The sequence below is a fragment of the Thalassophryne amazonica genome, chromosome 8 (genome assembly GCF_902500255.1).
Source record: "Thalassophryne amazonica chromosome 8, fThaAma1.1, whole genome shotgun sequence".
In the NCBI taxonomy this organism is placed as follows: domain Eukaryota; kingdom Metazoa; phylum Chordata; class Actinopteri; order Batrachoidiformes; family Batrachoididae; genus Thalassophryne; species Thalassophryne amazonica.
The window spans coordinates 88,890,290-88,911,761 of NC_047110.1; the positions used below are offsets into that span (position 1 = coordinate 88,890,290).

The 21,472-nt window shown below is 43.1% G+C and overlaps 1 protein-coding gene across 1 annotated transcript in view; it reads left to right on the forward strand.

The window, feature by feature from the left end:
* Positions 1 to 1,328: 1,328 nt before the first annotated feature.
* rspry1 (ring finger and SPRY domain containing 1) overlaps positions 1,329 to 21,472 on the forward strand; it is a 35,424-nt gene continuing 15,280 nt past the window's right edge. Inside the window, exons 1-6 of the mRNA XM_034176946.1 lie at positions 1,329 to 1,620; positions 2,376 to 2,994; positions 7,396 to 7,448; positions 7,781 to 7,893; positions 16,270 to 16,396; positions 19,338 to 19,396. Of these exons, the coding sequence (XP_034032837.1) occupies positions 2,594 to 2,994; positions 7,396 to 7,448; positions 7,781 to 7,893; positions 16,270 to 16,396; positions 19,338 to 19,396 (753 nt within the window). The 5' untranslated portion in view covers positions 1,329 to 1,620; positions 2,376 to 2,593. The remainder of the gene's footprint in view (positions 1,621 to 2,375; positions 2,995 to 7,395; positions 7,449 to 7,780; positions 7,894 to 16,269; positions 16,397 to 19,337; positions 19,397 to 21,472) is intronic.

Here is a 21,472-nt window from a genome sequence, read left to right on the forward strand (position 1 = left end):
GGCCGACTCATACAGGAATGTTACACGGTTATTGCGGTTGTTTGGCGGATGTGGGCCACTTTTGTGCGCATTCCATCCGCAAATCCTCCTAAACGCCAGTGGGACAGGGCCCTTAGGTAAAGTTGAGGCCGCAGCCCGCTCCAATTACTAATAAATGAATTAAAAGAGTAAAAAGTGTCAAACAAAACTGTACCAGTATGCTAGCCATATGAAAGGGAAAATAAGTGCGTCTTAAGTCTGGACTTGAAAATCTTCACAGAATCTGACTGTTTTATTGACGCAGGGAGATCATTCCACAGAACAGGGGCACGATAAGAGAGCTCTGTGACCCGCAGACTTCTTATTCACCTTAGGGACACAAAGTAGTCCTGCACCCTGAGAACGTAAAGCCCGGGCCGGTACGTAAGGTTTAATTAGGTCAGCTAGGTAGGGAGGTGCCAGTCCATGAATAATTTTATAGCTTAGTAGCAGAACCTTAAAATCTGATATCACTGGGACAGGAAGCAAGTGAAGGGATGCCAAAATGGGTGTAATGTGGTTGAACTTTCTGCTTCGTGTCAAAAGTCTGGCTGCAGCATTTTGAATCAGTTGGAGACCCCTAATGCTAGACTGCGGTAAACCAGAAAATAGAACATTGCAGTAGTCCAATCTAGAAGAGATAAATGCATGGATCAGGGTCTCAGCATCAGCCATAGACAGGATGGGACGAATCTTCGCTATATTTCGCAGGTGGAAGAGAGCAGTCCTAGTAATATTTCTAATGTGGAGGCCAAAGGACAACGAAGGATCAAAAATTACCCCAAGGTTCCTCACTTTGTCAGTGTGATGTATGACACACGAGCCGAGGCTGAGCGACCCAGTTGTACCTTAATATTGAAATAGACGGCTATGATCATATATTTACAGATGGATCTACACAGGTTTAAATCATACTCTCAACATCGTTGGAAAGCATGAAATGGTCAATGTTTGACATGCAGCAGAAGAGAGACTGTTGAGCACGTCTCACTGGAATGCCAATTAAGCATACAACAGACAAAGAAGAATTCTGTTAAACAATGTCAGAACAGTTTAACACTCGAGGGATTACTTTCTTTTTCTATACTTACATCACCAGCTTGGAGGTATGTACTTGCATATTCAAAGGGAACAGGGTTATTCAGCAGAATATTTCTCCTGTCCCTTATCTCCTCGTTTCATCGTCAGACTTCATTGATGATCCAAACAATAACAGTTGGTGGCGGTAACGCACCTTGTCTGTTTTCAAATCGCCAAAAAACTCGATAGAAGAAGAACGTTTGCCGACAGCGCTACGGAAGCCCCTTAGCAGTTAGCAGTGTAGGTGTAGTAGCGTCGAAAGGTGTTAGCTTTTTTTTTTTTTTTGGCTAATCGTTTTATGGAACTACAGACGATAGCAAAGACTTGTTGCGAAATATCGGTGACTCATGTACATTTCTCAGTAAATGTACCGTCGCTGAACTAGAGCTCGGAAATTATTGCTGCTTCGGTTAGATGACGTGTGCAGTTTGTTAGTAAAGGAGTGTAGTGTCTAGTTATTAGCTGTGTTTTGTTAGCTACAGTCTTCTTGTTTGGCTGTCCCTGTTTTCGGTTGGAAACAACGTAAGTGCACGTTTGGATGAAAATTAATATATTTTTCAGTACGGACGAAATAATAAGCATTAGTTTGTTATACCTGGTCGTCAGTTGAAATTTGGTAGCGCTTGCTAATGTAAAGCAATAACAACAATAATCTGAGTTAAGATCTGTATCAGTGAGGCTCCATAACCACTTTTTGAAAAAGGGTATAAACCACATGCCAGCTACTTTGTATGAGAGAAATGACAGATTATCTTCCAACTTATTTTCTTGGTGATTTCTACGATGTTGTGAAACAAACGGCATTCAGTGCCACCTTATGGGGTGTGTCAGACCACTCATAGACACAATGTGCAAAATTCATAGACAAAAAAAACGACCATAGACAGATTTACTGAACGAAGTCAAGTCACACTTCTGAGAGGTCACACCTGTGTTATAACATATCTATTATGTTTTATATAGAAATATAATGTATTCATTAGTCAGTATTTTGTTTATATATATATATATATATATATATATATATATATATATATAATTGACTTTACCCACTGTCTGCTTCTCTATCATATATTAGTGTGTCTTTTTTGTCTATGAATCTTTTTTTTTTTTTTTTTTTTTTTTGGTCTATGAATTGTCCGTAAACCTGTCAGTTTAGCTTGTCGGTTGTTTTGCAGTTTTCTGCCTGAAAATGCTGTGTAAATCGACTGAAGAATTTATTGCTCGAGGCTTGAGTGAGAGAGTTTCACTTTTACTTGTCTTTGTTGCTTCTACAGCTATTCAAGTGGAGGACAAAAGCTGGACTTGAACTTTGTTCTATTTATGACGCTCAGAGCCATTCCCACTGCATCACCTGAACCTTCCCAGCCCATTTATTTCGCCATATATTATTAATCAATCCCAAATAAATGCTTGGCATCAATATGATTGTTTACATTAACATGACCCAGCCCACTGGGACAAGAATCCCACAAAACCAAGGCTCCCAAATGATATGATAGTAACCACCTGGATTACTTTCTGTGCCTGCAGGAGTCTTGCACAGGTTTTGCTCTTCCTTCCCTTCTCAGATTCCCTCCCTCCATTCTGGGATACCCTTGCTAGTTTGGTTGGTGGCACTGGAGTCATGGGTAATAGCTGTGTGTGTCGAGAGGATAGCGACTTGGAGGATCATCACCACCGTGGGCCATCAAGGGCAGCCCGGGACCAAAACCGGCGGGTGGATCACACCATAGGTTTAGGTATTGATGCCGGAGAGCCACGAGGCAGTCGACCCAGGGACCCAGTCAGACCACCACGGCGAGGACGAGGGCCTCATGAGCCAAGGCGCAAGAAGCAGAATGTGGATGGCCTGGTACTGGACACGTTGGCTGTCATCAGGACACTTGTAGACAAGTAAGTCAAATACGAGCAGTTCTGATAATAACGTGAACAAGTGAGGCTCAAACAAAAATAAATATTCTATAGTCACAATAATGTTCTTTTTTGTGGTCTAGTGAGGTTTAATCTAAAGAGGGGAGAGGAAAAAACATTATGTGAGGATGATGATGAGCAGATCATCCTCCTTTGTAGTTTGTGACTATATATTTGTGCATTTATTTAATTTTTTACACTTTCTATAGCCTGATATACATACAACACTACAATCACTATAATAAGCTGCTAGCCAAGTGGGCCTTTATTGTAATGAGGAAACGGTGAAATCTTGTCTACATCCACCTCAACAGACAAACTCCAATCCCTTAACAACATCCAGAGCAAGGATGCTTTCAAATGTTAGGGTTCCTATATATTTGACTCCCAAAAAGATTTTAAAATCAGGAAAGCCCATGCCTAGGGAGCATGTAATAACTTAGATAAAATCTGGAAATCAAACTAGCTGTACACCTCTCTTAAAGTCCAGACATCCAGAACCCTTATACCCTGCATCCGGAAAGTATTCACAGAGCTTCACTTTTTCCACCTTTATGTTATAGCTTTATTTATAAATGGAGTAAATTATTTTTACCCCTCAAAATTTTACTCACAACACCCCATAATGATGACATAAAAATTCTTTTTTGTTTGTTTTTGTTTGTTTGTTTGTTTGTTTTTTGCCAGTTTATTAAAAATAAAAAAAACTAAAATCACACCTGTATAAGTATTCACACCCGTTGCTCAGTACTTTGTTGATGCACCTTTGCCAGAAACCTCAGCCTCAAGTCTTCTTGAATATGATGCCACATTATACCACTTCATCTGCTGTATAACTGGGGATACAGAATGCAAAACATGCACTATGCACAATTTCTTGAATCACAGCCGCAGAAACCTGTAACTTCTTCTGGGTTGTCTGAGTGTCTTGGTGGCTTTCCTCATTCTTCTTCTTGCACAGTCACTCAGTTTTTGAAAACGGTCTACTCCACACAGATTTACCATAGAGTGCCATACTGTTTGTATTTCTTCATAATTTATGTAAATAAAGTCCAAGACATATTCAGTGACTTGGAAATGTTCATGTGTCCATCCCCTGATTTGTCTGAAGAAAACTGGCAATAAAACTGATTTACAGGTGTTATACCAAAGGGGCCCATTACGTATGCAAACCATAATCTTGGCTTTTATATTTTTTTATTACTTCTTATCAAGTTGTAGAGATTTGCTTTGAGTTTGAGTTTAAGCAAAATCATTTTAGAACTTTTCATATCAAGAAGTCTGATTTACTTTTTGTATTTAGTATCTGATTAAGATAGCTGGCAAAATCATGGGTATGGTGGTACCTGTAACTCCCCAAGAGTTGTTTGAACAGGCAGTTCTCAGATGTGCTGACAATATTTTAACTGATGAGTCTCATGTTCTGCACTCTGAATATACTTTACTTAACTCAGGAAGGAGGTACAGGGTTCCTCTTTGTAAATATAATCAATATAAATATTCATTTATTCCATTATCAGTGAAGCTCATAAATCAGCAGATAGTTCAGGGAAGATAGCTTAAGGGTATGTATTGCGGAATTTGCACAAAGATGTTAATAATGTTGTGTATTTATATTTTATCCTGTGACTTACTGTGTTGTTGTTTTTAATGTATGGGTGCTATGTACTGGATGTGTTGTTGTGTAGCAGACTCTGTCCTTAGGGAGACAAATAAAGACACTTTGACTTTTGATTTGAACTGACATAACCAAATTAAAATGTGTGAAATGCCAAGAGGCCCAATACCTTTGGAGAACACTTTATGCAGGATTGCCACCCATATCCCAACAACTCGAGCAAAAGCATCTCCAACTTGCTGGTCATTGCTATCATGCAACAGTTCAAACAATATCCTCTCTCCTTCTCTGGTGCCCATCCGTGAGTGATATCTAGACAGCTAACTTATCCAGCAACATTGGTCAGAGATTCAGGAATCAAGATTAGAGAGCTGGCTACAGTGAAGCAGGACCATGGCATTTGGGAAGAAGTCATCCTGGGACTCCCATCCATCCCTGTGGTCCAAGGAGGAAGATGATGAAATAAAATATTAATAATAATTATTTAGTGATTAAGGTCGCAGTTGAAGATGGGTGATGTAAGTGGACAAAAATTTGCCAACTGCCATAAGACTTTGCCAATGTAGTATTTACACAAAGCCTGCTATCTCTTGAATATTTGCCCAGAAACAAAAATTTGTTGGGTATACAGGAATCATGCTGTGCATGAGTCTTGTAAGTGCAACCCTTTCTAAATCGGGTGGTGGGTTTAAGTGAAACACAATGGTACCATACCATATGAAGATGTGCAAAAAGAATTCAGGTCCAGTGTGTTTGATTTTTGTGAGCTTACTTACATATCTCCAGTATAACTGGTTTCCAGAGGCTTAGTATAATGTTACTTGAGTTGAGGCAAGCTGTGGTCAAATGCTTGTACTTTGCTCAGTGGCTGTTTCTTCTTTCAATCCAATCCACTTTATTTGTATAGCACATTTAAACAACAGAACAGTTTCCAAAGTGCTGCACATAAAAATGATTATACAAACTATACAAGACAATAAACCAACTCAGATACTAATAAATGAACATTAAAACAATAAAACAATAAATAAATAAAACACTGGGCCAAAAGACACCATTCTTTATTTGACGTTTTCTTTATACACAGTGATGCAAAAATATTCTGGACAGTAGTCCTGTAAGATGAGGCAATTTAGCTTAAATTCTGTTGTCGTTTGGAGTGAGGGGAAGTTTCTGTATGCAAAAGTGATAAATAAAATTACTGTCAAACCTGTAATATCGGCTAGCTAAATGTTCATTCATTTTCAAAACTTGCTTATTTCAGTTTAAAGGTACAGGGGGTTGGAGCCCATCCCAGGTGTCATTGAGTGGGAGTTGGTTTGTCCTGGACAGGTCGCCAGTCTGCAGGGCAGAGAGGTGGGGGTACACTCTAGACAGGCTGCATGTCTACTGCAAAGCAGACACATAGACAAATTCAATCGCACCTATGGTCAATCTAAATTATCCAACTCACCTGACCTGCCTGTCTTTGGAAGTGGGAGGAAGTCTAAGCACCCGGTCGTAACCGACACAAACAGAAGAAGAATATGCAAACTCCACGCAGGTTGAATTTGAACCTGGGGCCTTCTCTCTGAGGCAACTGGTTGTGCTGCCCTAATGCATACTGTTTTCCTTCTTATACGGTGGAGTGTGGTATTAGTATTACACACGTAAAGTGTTAAATATTGTTTGCAACACTGTTATTGAGGAAAAAGATTATTTTTACTTGAAATGAAATTGATATTTCTTACTCAGCAAACTGTACAATTTCAACTGAGGTAATGTGATACTAGATACTTGGCTGTGTTTTTGTAGTGTTAACAGTGATTGAAACTTTTAGTTATTTTTAACAGCATTGCTTCTGTTTTCTCATGAGACCAAGAATTTGCTGACTGCTGAATTTTAAATGTAGAAATGCAGATAGACAATTTCTGAACAATGTATTTTAAGATAATCTTCTCCAAATATAGACATTTAAGTGTTTCTATGTGCAAAATTGACAGCAAAAATACAGGGAACATTTAAAAAAATTAAATCTGACACGACCTGTGTGAAAACATTGTTTATGATCATATTGAGTTGTTGAACTATAGCTTCAACTACACTTTCATTGAATTATTTTTAATATGGTGTGTAGTTTGTGTTATTGTGGTGGTGTTGCAGTAAGTTGTGTGTTTCCATGGGTGGTTGTTCATTTGGGAAGGGAAAAATGAGTTGTTTTCAAGTTGAGACCTCAGCCATTTTATAGTTTTATTTCCTGTGAAAGATTAGTGTTTTTCCCTTTTTTAAAAATAAGAAATTATTTACATACAAAATGAAGTTTTTGGAGATGAGTTGTTTTGAATTTGATAATAATCATCCTTTCTTTTCAAATATCTTTGCAATATATATGTGTATTTTCCATGGTTTGTATGCAGTGAATGACTCAGTTATGTTTAGCAACCTGTGGTTAATCAGTAATTAAGTTATACTTTATAAAGGGAACTTGTGTCTATTTGGGGTGGGTTAGGACATGCAGCAGTGTGGCCTCATTTTTATCAAGATGACAGCCACTGCAGTGCTGTCCTGAATGAACACAGAAAGACACACTACTGGATTATTTTAAATAACACTTCCTGTGGCTAATGCCATAATTGCAGGGTCAGCTGAGATGTATTTTGATATTTGAGAAGTGCACTCTTCATGTAAAACCTCACACAAGAAAGCGTGCAAAAAAATGCCACAAAAATGAGAAAATCATTCACAAGCTGGGATCTTTTGATCTTAATGTCACTTTTATTTTTCAGTGACCAAGAGCCCCCTTACTCCATGATCACCTTACATGAGATGGCAGAGACAGGTAGGACATAATTAATATTCTACATACTCAGCACTGTCAAAGTGAAAACTGTGTGTTATTTCATTGTCTTAAAGAAAAAAAGCTACATACAGTGGCATGTGCACTGGTGCATTTCTTTGATAAGTGCAGAGAAAATTTTCCATCTGTTTTTGATGGGTTGGTATTTAAGGTACCTTTCCTGCTTTCCTGTACGTCCATTTCTTAGAAGCAAAACATGCTTTATTTAAAGGAAAGAAAGGCCTTTCAGAGCTTGTTGCACTGTCAGTTTTTGAATTTCTTACTAGTAAATAATACCCACATGAATTCACAATATTCTGCTCTTTTCCTCTTAGATGATGGATGGTTAGAGGTGGTCCAGTCTCTGATACGAGTGATCCCATTGGATGATCCACTGGGCCCTGCAGTGATCACCCTTCTACTGGATGAGTGCCCCTTGCCCACTAAGGTTAGTGCCTGTTGTCTGGCAGAGAAAAGGGAATGATTTTGACCATAAAATTGTCCTGAAACTGGTAGTTTCTCATCAGTATGGAACAGAAAATAAATCTTATCCCCAACTTATTGTTTTACTTTGGCAAAGCTATGTGTATTTATCACCTCCAGAAATAGCTGTTTGTGGAGATAAAATGACTGGGTAGAGATGTAAAGTTGTGGCGATGTTTGGTGTCAGGTCTGAAGTTCTTTATGCGGGTGCAGATGCTGTTCTCCTGGCATTAAGAAAAAAAAAAGATTTGTTTCCATTTGGGGAAATCCAAACAGCCTGGAAAAAAAGGACTTATTGTTCTTCTCTGGAAAGTGTCATCAGCTGGTTTGCAGAAACTGCTCGGATGTTATATTGCTGTCTGTGCTGGGCAAAGCAATTCCAAGGGTCATTCTCAATAGGATTCAGTGCCAGCTGCTTGCTGCTCAACAACTAGATTCTGTTTTCACGTCTAAGAACACAACCATTGACTACATCCTAGCTCTGAAAGTACTCAATGAGCACAGTCATTAATTCTTTATGACCTATGTTGTTTTCACAAAGCATTTGTTTCTAGTTGGTCAGCCTGCTTTGCAGGACATCCTGAAAATATACAGGTCTTAAATACGTTGGTATACATCATAACTAGCATATACACTGCCATTGTGACTGTTGGGGCATAGCCTCGGACTTTGTTCCACTGAGTTTTGGCATTTGTCACAATACCAGAATTCCTCTAAGGTACTTATAAGGTCCATCAACTTGGGAGTCTTTGTTGGTGAGGAAAGGTTCTAGGAGTGCTAGGTCTTGCTTCTTTTGGTGCTTTTAATTTTAATGTATTTTTGAATACCTTAAGAAACATGATGATTTTCTTCAAGGATTTTTGTGGCTGTATTTCCCCAGGGAATAATTTGTACCCTAATCTTGACCTGATCGCACGATGATTTGAATGTTGTGACGGGAAGTGTAATATTAAATCTCATCATGGAGTGTTTCGGGTCATTCCATGTCAATTCTACGAGGGCCTCATGCACTTTGTCTCAGATTTTCTTCAAATTGTAATCAGATATTCTAGAGCCTGACCGATATATCGGCCGGGCGATATAAGCCCTTTTCAAAGTACTCGCTATCGGCCGACATTTTGCCAATAGAACGCCGGTAATTTCTCATAAACAGAACAGTTACTGAAATAATGTTTGTCGGCAATGTAAAATGTCCTTGCACCGTTTGTCCAGTAGATGGAGCTCTGACTCCATTCAGCTGAGAGCTGCTTAACCCCTGCTTAAATGTGTTCATCACTGGCCCCCGTAGTTTGCCGTCACACTGCACTGATCGGGTGACAAAAGCATACAGGTACGTTTATAAGGATGTTGTTTGTAATAACTTCACATTCACATTCACCCCACATTTCTCCCGTTTCAGTTCAACTCAGTTTGATTAACTCAGTTTATGTAGTAATGTGTCAAATGTGCTTTATTGCGTCGGTTGCGCTTTTTATTAACGTTGTGTAGACCTTATTTCTAGCATGAAAATCTTTCATTTACTGCTAAGTGTTGTGAAAGTGACGTGACACGGACCCACAACAGGGGGCGTTAATGAACGGACAATGGATAAGCCAAAAAGTAACAATTTAATGTTGTGAATCGCACAACAACGTACAGACAATAACAATATGGTGGACTGTCAATCGTGCACCAGGTGACGTGTGGGCAGGCTCGACGATAGAAGACGCCTGGAGAGAGAAGAGCTGGATCCCCACACAGCTTCCACCAACAACGGAGCTGAAGAACACCGAAGCCGCCAAGCCCTGCGCCCCAGGTGGCCACTGTCTTCAGCAGTCAGACCCGGTACTGCTGGCAGAGAACAGAGACAGTCCAGATGAGTGTGAGTTCGCACACTCAGTAATCCCACAGTCTGTATTAAGTAAAGGAGGGAAAACCTCCACCTACAATCACACACACTCGTGCAGCTCCTGGTCAACCACTTATCTGAGTTGGGGTGTGAGGCGAAGCCGTCGCTGTCACACCAAACGCCAATCCTCCAGATAAGGAAACACTCCAGGAAAACGGCTGCAAATAGAAGTTCAGGTTAAACACACACAGTGTCAGTCAGCAGAGAAATTACCTGAATGGTAGTTGATTTCTCAGCGAGGAGGTGGAGTTGCAGTCCGGTCTTTGTAGTGGTGGTGATGGGTGACAGCTTGTGTTGATTGATGACAGCTGTCACCTCCAGCAAAGCCGACGCCCTCTCGTGCTTGAAGCCCGCACTTCAAGCAGGGCGCCATCTTGTGGTGGTGGGCCAGCAGTACCTCCTCTTCAGCGGCCCACACAACAGGACCCCCCCCTCAATGGGTGCCTCCTGGCGCCCGACCAGGCTTGTCCGGGTGCCGCCGGTAGAAGTCGGCCAGGAGGGCCGGGTCCAGGATGAAGCTCCTCTTCACCCAGGAGCGTTCTTCGGGTCCATACCCCTCCCAGTCCACCAAATACTGGAACCCCCGGCCCTTCCGACGGACGTCCAGGAGCCGGCGCACGGTCCAAGCCGGCTCCCCGTCGATGATCCGGGCAGGAGGCGGCGCCGGTCCGGGGGTACAGAGGGGTGACACGTGGTGAGGTGTGATGTGGGACACATGGAAAACCGGGTGGATCCGCAGTGAAGCTGGCAGCTTCAGCTTCACTGCGGCTGGACTGAGGACCTTGAGGATAGGGAAAGGTCCGATGTATCTGTCCTTCAACTTTTGGGATTCCACTTGCAGGGGAATGTCCTTTGTAGAAAGCCAAACCTCCTGCCCAGGCTGGTACGCAGGGGCCGGGGTGCGCCGGCGGTCTGCATGGTTCTTGGCCCTCGTCCGGGCTTTGAGCAGGGCAGAGCGGGCGGTACGCCACACCCGACGGCACCTTCTCAGATGGGCCTGGACCGAGGGCACCCCGACCTCTCCCTCCACTAGCGGGAACAATGGGGGCTGGTACCCCAAACACACTTCAAATGGGGAGAGGCCGGTGGCAGACGAGACTTGGCTGTTATGAGCGTACTCGATCCAGGCCAGATGGTCACTCCAGGCCGTCGGGTGCGCGGAGGTCACGCAACGGAGGGCCTCCTCCAGTTCCTGGTTTGTCCGCTCTGCCTGCCCGTTCGTCTGGGGGTGGTACCCAGACGAGAGACTGACGGTGGCCCCCAGTTCCCTACAGAAACTCCTCCAGACCTGGGAGGAGAACTGAGGACCACGATCCGAGACAATGTCTGATGGAATCCCATGCAGACGCACGACGTGGTGGACCAGGAGGTCTGCAGTCTCCTGGGCCGTCGGGAGCTTCGGGAGGGCCACGAAGTGGGCCGCCTTGGAAAACCGGTCCACTATCGTTAGGATGGTGGTGTTTCCCTGGGACGGCGGGAGGCCCGTGACAAAGTCCAGGCCGATATGAGACCAGGGGCGACGAGGCACTGGCAGAGGCTGGAGGAGGCCTTGGGCCTTATGATGGTCAGCTTTGCCCCTGGCGCAGGTGGTGCAGGCCTGGACATACTCCCGGATGTCGGCTTCCATAGACGCCCACCAGAAGCGCTGCCGGACCACTGCCACGGTTCTTCACACCCCTGGGTGACAGGAGAGCTTGGAACTGTGACAGAAGTCAAGGACCGCAGCCCTGGCCTCTGGTGGGACGTACAGTTTGTTCTTCGGACCGGTCCCCGCGTCCGGGCTCCGTGTCAGGGCCTCCCGGACGGTCTTCTCCACGTCCCAGGTAAGGGCGGCCACGACAGTGGACTCAGGGATGATGGTGTCAGGGGGGTCTGACAGCTAAGTCTTGACCTCCTCTTCGTGCACCCGGGACAGGGCATCAGATCGTTGGTTCTTTGTCCCGGGGCGGTAGGTGATCCGGAAGTCAAAACGCCCGAAGAACAGCGACCAGCGGGCTTGCCTGGGGTTCAGACGCTTCGCGGTTTGGATGTACTCCAGGTTCCGATGGTCCGTGAAAACTGTAAATGGTACCGATGCTCCCTCCAACAGGTGTCTCCACTCTTCAAGAGCCTCCTTCACCGCAAGAAGTTCCCGATTGCCGACGTCATAGTTCCGTTCAGCTGGGATCAACCTGCGGGAAAAGTAGGCACATGGATGGAGAACCTTGTCGGACTCCCCGCTCTGGGATAGCACGGCTCCTATCCCTGAGTCAGAGGCATCCACTTCAACAACAAACTGGCGCTTTGGATCGGGCTGCACCAGAACTGGTGCAGTTGAGAACCGGCGTTTCAACTCCCTAAACGCGGCTTCGCACCGATCCGACCAGGTGAAGGGGACTTTTGTGGAGGTCAGGGCTGTCAGGGGGCTAACTACCTGACTGTAGCCCTTGATGAACCTCCGGTAGAAATTTGCAAAACCGAGGAACTGTTGTAGTTTCCTACGGTTCGTTGGTTGGGGCCAATCTCTCACCGCCGCAACCTTGGCCGGATCAGGGGCGATGGAGTTGGAGGAGATTATGAACCCCAAGAAGGACAAAGAAGTGCGGTGGAACTCACACTTCTCGCCCTTCACAAACAGCCGGTTCTCCAACAACCGCTGTAGGACCTGATGTACATGCTTAACATGGGTCTCAGGATCCGGAGAAAAAATGAGTATATCGTCCAGATATACGAAGACAAACCGATGCAGGAAGTCCCGCAAGACGTCATTAACCAATGCTTGGAACGTCGCGGGCGCATTGGTGAGGCCGAACGGCATGACCAGGTACTCAAAGTGACCTAACGGGGTGTTAAATGCCGTCTTCCACTCGTCTCCCTCCCGGATCCGAACCAGGTGATAAGCATTCCTAAGATCCAATTTCGTGAAAATTTGGGCTCCATGCAGGGGCGTGAACACTGAATCCAACAGAGGTAACGGGTATCGGTTTCAAACCGTGATCTCGTTCAGCCCTCTGTAATCAATGCATGGACGGAGTCCGCCGTCCTTCTTGCCCACAAAAAAGAAACCGGCACCCATTGGGGAGGTGGAGTTCCGGATCAACCCGGCAGCTAACGAGTCCCGGTTGTAGGTCTCCATTGATTCGCGTTCCGGACGTGAGAGGTTGTACAGCCTGCTGGACGGGTACTCAGTGCCCGGTATCAAATCAATGGCACAATTGTACGGACGGTGCGGGGGCAGCGTGAGTGCCAGATCCTTGCTGAAGACGTCAGCAAGGTCGTGGTACTCGGCTGGCACCACCGCCAGATTGGGGGGGACTAAAACCTCCTCCTTAGCTGTCACACCGGGTGGAACCGAGGATCCTAAACACTCCCGGTGGCAGGTTTCGCTCCACTGAACCTCAACCCCAGACGGCCAATCAATCCGGGGATTGTGTTTTAACACCCATGGAAAACCCAATATCACTCGGGAGTTAGAAGGTGTTACATAAAACACAATCTCCTCCCTGTGATTCCCAGACACCACCAATGTCACTGGCTGAGTCTGGTGTGTGATTAGTGGAAGAAGGGTGCCATCTAGTGCCCGCACCGACAATGGTGAGGGTAAGGCCACTAGAGGGAGCCCAACCTCCTTTGACCATCTGCTATCCAGCAGATTTCCCTCCGACCCCGTGTCCACCAGTGCTGGGGCGTGAAGGGTTAAATCCTCACTCAGGATCGTGACTGGGATTCGTGCAGATTTACGGGGTCTCCCCGCGTGGGTATTGTGACCCACCCTTAGCCCAGTCTCTAAGGACGAGTGCTGCTGTTTTGATCGTTTGGGGCATTCTCTCTGTGTGTGCTCAGTAGAGCTGCAGAGAAAACACTCTCCACGGATCAGCCTCCTTTGTCTCTGATCTGATCGTTTTTTGGCCCTGCTCATTTCCATAGCAATGTCAGCAGGGGGAGCTGTTGTCACGTGGAGAGCCCTGGCAGTGGAGCGTGGGGAAGTCGGCTCCCTTTCAGACCCGGGAGGAAGAGGGACGGCTTGTGCCTGACCACGCCCTTCGTCTCGCTCCCGTCGGTGTTCTGTTAATCGGTTGTCTAACCGTATAACCAGGTCGATAAGCCCATCTAAATCCCGCGGCTCGTCCTTCGCCACCAGGTGCTCCTTGAGGACCAGAGACAGTCTGTTTACAAAAGCGGCGCGGAGCGCAACAGCATTCCAGCCGGCTCGCGCTGCCGCGATGCGGAAGTCGACTGCATACTTTGCTGCGCTCCGACACCCCTGTCTTATCGACAGCAGCACACTTGAAGCGGTCTCGCCTCTATGAGGGTGGTCTAACACCTGTCGGAACTCCCTCACAAACTCAGTATAAACCGTTAGGAGCCGTGAATTCCGCTCCCAAAGCGCTGTAGCCCAGGCGCGTGCATCTCCTCGAAGCAAGTTTATAACGTAAGCCACCCGAGACCTGTCACACCAAACGCCAATCCTCCAAATAAGGAAACACTCCAGGAAAACGGCTGCAAATAGAACTTCAGGTTAAACACACACAGTGTCAGTCAGCAGAGAAATTACCTGAATGGTAGTTGATTTCTCGGCGAGGAGGTGGAGTTGCAGTCCGGTCTTTGTAGTGGTGGTGATGGGTGACAGCTTGAGAGGTTGAAACAGTAACCGTGGAAACCTTCCTGGCAGATCTATGTGCAAGCATTCTGGGGTATGCCATGAATCATGTGAATGCAGTGTGTGCACACAATTAAAATGAAATTGTCATTTCAGCACTAGAAATACATTCGTGAGTGCACACATTAGCCATAATTGGATGCTTAAATTAACCAGGAAGGAGTTTCATAAAGAGAGCCATATTTATAACACATAAAGTAGATATTAATACCTTCAAAATGGAATCAGTTTGAAGAGTTTTATTTACTGCCCACGTGAGCTTTTCTTCTAATAGAATTCGACCACAAAATGTTTTCTTCAGATTTCAGAGGTTTCTTCCACAATAACTGTTTACCACAGATATGCCAAATTTACATATTTCATAGCCAGTATAGCTGGCATTAAGGAGCCAAGAAATGGAAAGGCTTCTTTGAGTGTAATGGTATGCTTCAGTGTCTCAAACATGGATGCTCGCAATAGTCAGTGTAATATTTTCCATAGTTTGAGCATACATAAACTTCACAGTTTAGTGTCAATGTCTGCTGTTTGACTATGGTCCAAGTCTGGGTGTCCATGACAACTGCCACAGAAAAATTCAGGCCTCTAAGTCCATTATTTGCTTATTTGAACATGGCTCCAGAAATGACGGCCATAATTTTTGCCTAAAAAAAAACAAAAAACGGCAGACCCCATGCACACTAAATTGGCCATGTCTCAGAACCTACTTGGCCTACAGCCTCAAACTTCAGATTTGTTATTCTGAATAGTCTGGGAATATTTGATTAAAATTTAAAGAAAATCTGAGACAAAGTGCGTGAGGCCCCTCAAATATTCATTGAATTGACATGGAATGACCCTTTCCCTTACCAGGCCAGGCCAGAAACATTTTGTTAATGAAACCAACAAAAAATATGGCCATATAGCCATTAATTTGGATGACAATAATCATTTCATCATATCCATAAATTCTGGTATTCTCTCACACAAGCAATGTTTTGTGAAGGAAAAAATTTATATAGTGATTTGACAGTGCATTAATCATCAAATTATGTGTTCAATCTTACCGGCGGTCAGCTGATTGCAGCACAATGTTAAAACCTCCCACTGTGGTCAGAGCAGTTAGAACTTTCAATAGAAGGTGTCAGGAGTCAGAATCTGACATCTACAAAACAGATATTTACTAGTTAAAACAAAATGAAAAAAGTCATTAGTCAAAGAACTTCTTTTTCTGCATATGCACTGCACTCTTTTATTCACTCTGTTAAAAACTCCCCAGTAACTTGCTTTACAAGTCACTGGGGAGTCAGTGCTGACAGTACTGTCATTAAAAAAAATACATAGAAAACTGTGATTCTTAACTGAGTGACGGTTTGTGGGACAGCAAGTCTGCTATTCTGCAGCTCATGAATGATGGTTACTAACTGATGCCCTGCAGGCCACATAAGGCTCAGTCTCCTTTGTGTGGATATGTTTTACAGATAAGCTGAACTTAAACTTGGAAGAAAGTGGGTGTACAAGCTAAAACTGAGTGATCCTAGATTTTGTTTTGGGGGGGGATTCTTTAATATGAAAAGTAGAGTATGTCTGTACTGTTCTCAGACAAACGCAGGACTGTGGCGAGATTACATAAATATTGAGCACATGACTTGGCTTTAGCTTTTGCCTCACATTTTTCTGTGCAGTGCAGCTTGCACTTTGTGGTGGGATTGGTGAGTACCACCAGGCCTGAAAAAAAAGTGTAGAGCAAACAGTCATGATTGGATTATTTAATATTATTTGGACGAAGCTGTTGCATGTTTGCCTTCACAGTAAATGGTCTATAAATCTCTCTCTAGGATGCTCTTCAAAAACTGTCTGACATGTTGAGCCTGAGTGCAGCTGCAGCTCGACAAGATGCTGTGAATCCTGCTAAACACAGAAACACCACAGCTGTCCTGGGATGTCTGGCAGAGAAACTAGCTGGTACAGTGTTTTTTTGTTTTGTTTTTTTTCCTTCTCTCTCTCTCTCTCTCTCTCTCTCTCTCTCTCTCTCTCTCTCTCTCTCTCTCTCTCTCTTTCTTTCATTCATCATATATATATATATATATATATATATATATATATATATATATATATATATATACACAACCCCTGGCAAAAATTATGGAATCAACCCCTGGCAAAAATTATGGAATCACCGGCCTCGGAGGATGTTCATTCAGTTGTTTAATTTTGTAGAAAAAAGCAGATCACAGACATGACACAAAACTAAAGTCATTTCAAATGGCAACTTTCTGGCTTTAAGAAACACTATAAGAAATCAAGAAAAAAAATTGTGGCAGTCAGTAACGGTTACTTTTTTAGACCAAGCAGAGGGAAAAAAAATATGGACTCACTTAATTCTGAGGAATAAATTATGGAATCACTCTGTCAATTTTCATCCCCAAAACTAACACCTGCATCAAATGAGATCTGCTCGTTAGTCTGCATCTAAAAAGTGATCACTCCTTGGAGAGCTGTTGCACCAAGTGGACTGACATGAATCATGGCTCCAACACAAGAGATGTCAATTGAAACAAAGAAGAGGATTATCAAACTCTTAAAAGAGGGTAAATCATCACGCAATGTTGCAAAAGATGCTGGTTGTTCAGTCAGCTGTGTCTAAACTCTGGACCAAATACAAACAACATGGGAAGGTTGTTAAAGGCAAACATACTGGTAGACCAAGGAAGACATCAAAGCGTCAAGACAGAAAACTTAAAGCAATATGTCTCAAAAATGCACAATAAAACAAATGAGGAACGAATGGGAGGAAACTGGAGTCAGTGTCTGTGACCGAACTGTAAGAAACCGCCTAAAGGAAATGGGATTTACATACAGAAAAGCTAAACGAAAGCCATCATTAACACCTAAACAGAAAAAAACAAGGTTACAATGGGCTAAGGAAAAGCAATCATGGACTGTGGATGACTGGTTGAAAGTCATATTCAGTGAAGAATCTCAAATCTGCATTGGGCAAGGTGATGATGCTGGAACTTTTGTTTGGTGCTGTTCCAATGAGATTTATAAAGATGACTGCCTGAAGAGAACATGTAAATTTCCACAGTCGTTGATGATATGTGCTGCATGTCAGGTAAAGGCACTGGGGAGATGGCTGTCATTACATCATCAGTAAATGCACAGGTTTACGTTGATTTTTGGACACTTTTCTTATCCCATCAGTTGAAAGGATGTTTGGGGATGATGAAATCATTTTTCAAGATGATAATGCATCTTGCCTTAGAACAAACACTGTGAAAACATTCCTTGCAAAAAGACACATAGGGTCAATTTCATGGCCTGCAAATAGTCCGGATCTTAATCCAGTTGAAAATCTTTGGTGGAAGTTGAAGAAAATGGTCCACGACAAGGCTCCAACCTGCAAAGCTGATCTGGCAACAGCAGTCAGAGAAAGTTGGAGCCAGACTGATGAAGAGTACTGTTTGTCACTCATTAAGTCCATGCCTCAGAGACTGCAAGCTGTTATAAAAGCCAGAGGTGGTGCAACAAAATACTAGTGATGTGTTGGAGTGTTCTTTTGTTTTTCATGATTCCATTCCATTTCAATTTTACAGGGTGATTCCATAATTTATTCCTCAGAATTGAGTGATTCCATATTTTTTTCCCTCTGCTTGGTCTAAAAAAGTAACCGTTACTGACTGCCACAATTTTTTTTTTCCTGATTTCTTATAGTGTTTCTTAAAGCCAGAAAGTTGCCATTTGAAATTACTTTAGTTTTGTGTCATGTCTGTGATCTGCTTTTTTTCTACAAAATTAAACAACTGAATGAATATCCTCCGAGGCCGGTGATTCCATCATTTTTGCCAGGGGTTGTGTGTGTGTGTGTGTATGTGTGTGTGTATGTGTATATGTATGTGTATATGTATATATGTATATGTATATATATGTATATATATATATACACACAGATATCTACATTATAATAGCAAGTGGCCTCTGCGTGCGTGCATATGGCTTCAATCACACAGAAACTGATGAAAGCTGACATTTGCCATTTGGTATGCTTATGTATTTTGGTTCATGGATAAACACCACAAAAACAGAAGGTTGATAGGACTAATATTTTTGGAGAAATTAACCAGTTTTAGCTAACCAGTAATAGGGTTGGGTACCAAACTTCAGTTCTTTTGTGGCACCGACTGAAATGCTTCGGTAGTACCGAGTATCGAAACATGCCTCGTCTTTCGGTGCCAAGTTTCAGTACCCAGAGGTTAATCACGTACAAGAAGAGCAGTCCACAGCCATCCTCCTCTCAGCATTCAAGTTCGCCTGTGGACATTACACAGCACGAGCAGCCTGATTCAAAATCTCCACCTCCGGACCCCGCTTCAACTGCAGCTTAATACGTGCATCGTTTTGAAGATTGAAGCAATGAAGCACTGTTCCGACCTGCTGCTTCGGTTCTTTGCTTCACTGCCTTTCATATGCGGCAAATCCGCTTCTTAACCCCTCTCAGAGCCATTCAAATATGTCAGTCGTGAGTCACTTTTGTGCGGATTAATGTCACTAACTGGGATTCCTGTCTTGTTGCGAGAAAGAAACGTTCCGTTCAGACAGCTCCAAACGCTGCACGGAATTAATAACTTCAAAGTGAATTGCTGTTTAAATCAAGTAACTTGAAAAGTCCAATGGGACACCTACATGTCATCTGGATGAAGTGCTTCTTTTGAGAGGAGGGTGAAGTGGTGGTCTGATTGAGTGGTTGCTAATCGGGAGCTAGGGTAATTCCACGATATGGTGGATCCAACCCCAGTGTGTGCTCCCAGACCGTAACAATATGCGTTAAGTCTTCATGTAAAGATTTGGTGCGTCAAACAAATATGAACAAGAAGTTGATAATTTCATATTTATTTATTTATTATAGGACCAGCCAGTATTGGGCTGTTGAGCCCTGGAACCCTTGAATATCTTCTCGAAAGCCTGGTGAGCAAATATGTATACAAACACAAACATAGTACCATATTTGTGTTCAGTTTATTTGAAGGAACAGTTTGGAAATGGTTGGCATTGGTAATTTAGAAAATTCTTTGAAAGTAAGTCTTTTGAAAGTGCACTGTATTTCTAGGCTTTGGAAAAGCTGAGGCATGTACCAATAAAATGAGTAGATAGATAAATGGATAGATGAATGAATGTTATCGGGGCAGCAATATCTCAGTTGGTAGAGTGAACCATCTTGTGATTGAAGGACACAAGTCAAAAATCTGTGTGTTGCTGTTGTGTCCTTGGGGAAGACACTTAACCCACCTTGCCTGTGTATGAATGAGGTGGTGGTCAGAGGGGCTGTATGCGCAGAACGGCAGCCAGTGAATGAATAATGCAACTTATGAAGCGCTCTGGGTGTCTTGAAAAGCACTCTGTAAATCCAAAGCATTATTATTATTATTATTATTATTATGCCCTTTCATTCAATAAATAAATCCTATCATCCAGAAAGTATTCATAGCACTTCATTTTTCCATGCTTTATGTTACAGCCTTATTCCAAAATGAGTAAATTCATTTTTTTGCCCCTCAAAATTGTGTTTACAACATCCCATAATGACATTAAAAAGTTTTTTGTTTTTTTTTTTTTGCAAATTTATTAAAAATAATAAACTAAGAAATCCCATGTACATAAGTATTCAGGTTTTCATCCAGGATGTCTCTGTACATTGCTGCATTCATCTTTCCCTCAATCCTGACTAGTCTCCCAGTTCCTGCCACTGAAAAACATCCCCACAACATGATGCTGCCATCACCATGCTTCACTGTAGAGATGGTGCCTGGTTTCCGCCAAACATGAGGTCTGGCATTCACACCAAAGAGTTCAATCATTGTCTCATCAGATGAGAGAATTTTGTTTCTCATGGTCTGAGAGTCCTTCAGGCAGGCTGCCATGTGCCTTTTACTAAAGAGTAGCTTCCATCTGGCCACTCTACCATACAGGCTTGAGTGGTGGATTGCTGCAGAGATGTTTGTCCTTCTGGAAGGTTCTCTTCTCTCCACAGAGGAATGCTGGAGCTCTGATAGAGTGACAGTCAGATTCTTGGTCACCTCCCTGACTAAGGCCTTCTCACTCAGTTTAGACAGGTGACCAACTCTAGGAAGAGTTCTGGTGGAGCCATGCTTCTTCCATTTATGGATGATGGAAGCCCCTGTGCTCATTGGGACCTTTGAAGCCGCAGAAATGTTTTTGTACCCTTCCCCAGATTTGTGCCTGGTGGCAATCCTGTCTTGGAGGTCTACAGACAATTCCTTTGGCTTCATGCTAGGTTTGTGCTCTGACATGCACTGTCAACTGTGGGACCTTATATGTAGACAGGTGTGTGCCTTTCCAAATCATGTCTAATCAACTGAATTTACTCCAGGTGGACTCCAATTAAGCTGTAGAAACATCTCAAGGATGATCAGTGGAAACAAGATGCACTGGAGCTCAATTTTGAGCTTCATGGAAAAAGCTGTGAATACATATGTAGATGTGATTTCTTAGTTTTTTGTTGTTTTGCAAAAATCTCAAATTTTTTCATATTGTCATTATAGGGTGTTGTGTGTAGAATTTTGAGAAAAAAAAATGAATTTCATCCATTTTGGAATAAGGCTATAACATAATATGTAGAAAAAGTGAAATGCTGTGAATACTTCCTGGGTGGACTGTATGTCTCCAGTTTAAATGGGCTTATACCAGGGACAAACTGATTTAAAATCTGATGAGTTTTGATGCATCAGAGAAATCAAAAAAGAAATTTTGTTTTGCTGATGTAATATCTCCTAGACCAGCATGTTAGATGGATAAATTATGAGCAGGTCTGGTCGTCGTATCTGCTGTTTCTGCACAGAAATGTACTACATCAGTGAAGCAAACCATTATTTTCTGATTGTTTGATATTCTATAACTCAGCCTAATCATTCTCACTCAACACGCAACCCTGCAAGAGGATTTTGCATGAATTTAGTGGCATAAGTGAGGTGGTTGAGTGAGGTATGAAGTGAATGGCAAGAGTAAGAGACCGGCTGTTTCCAC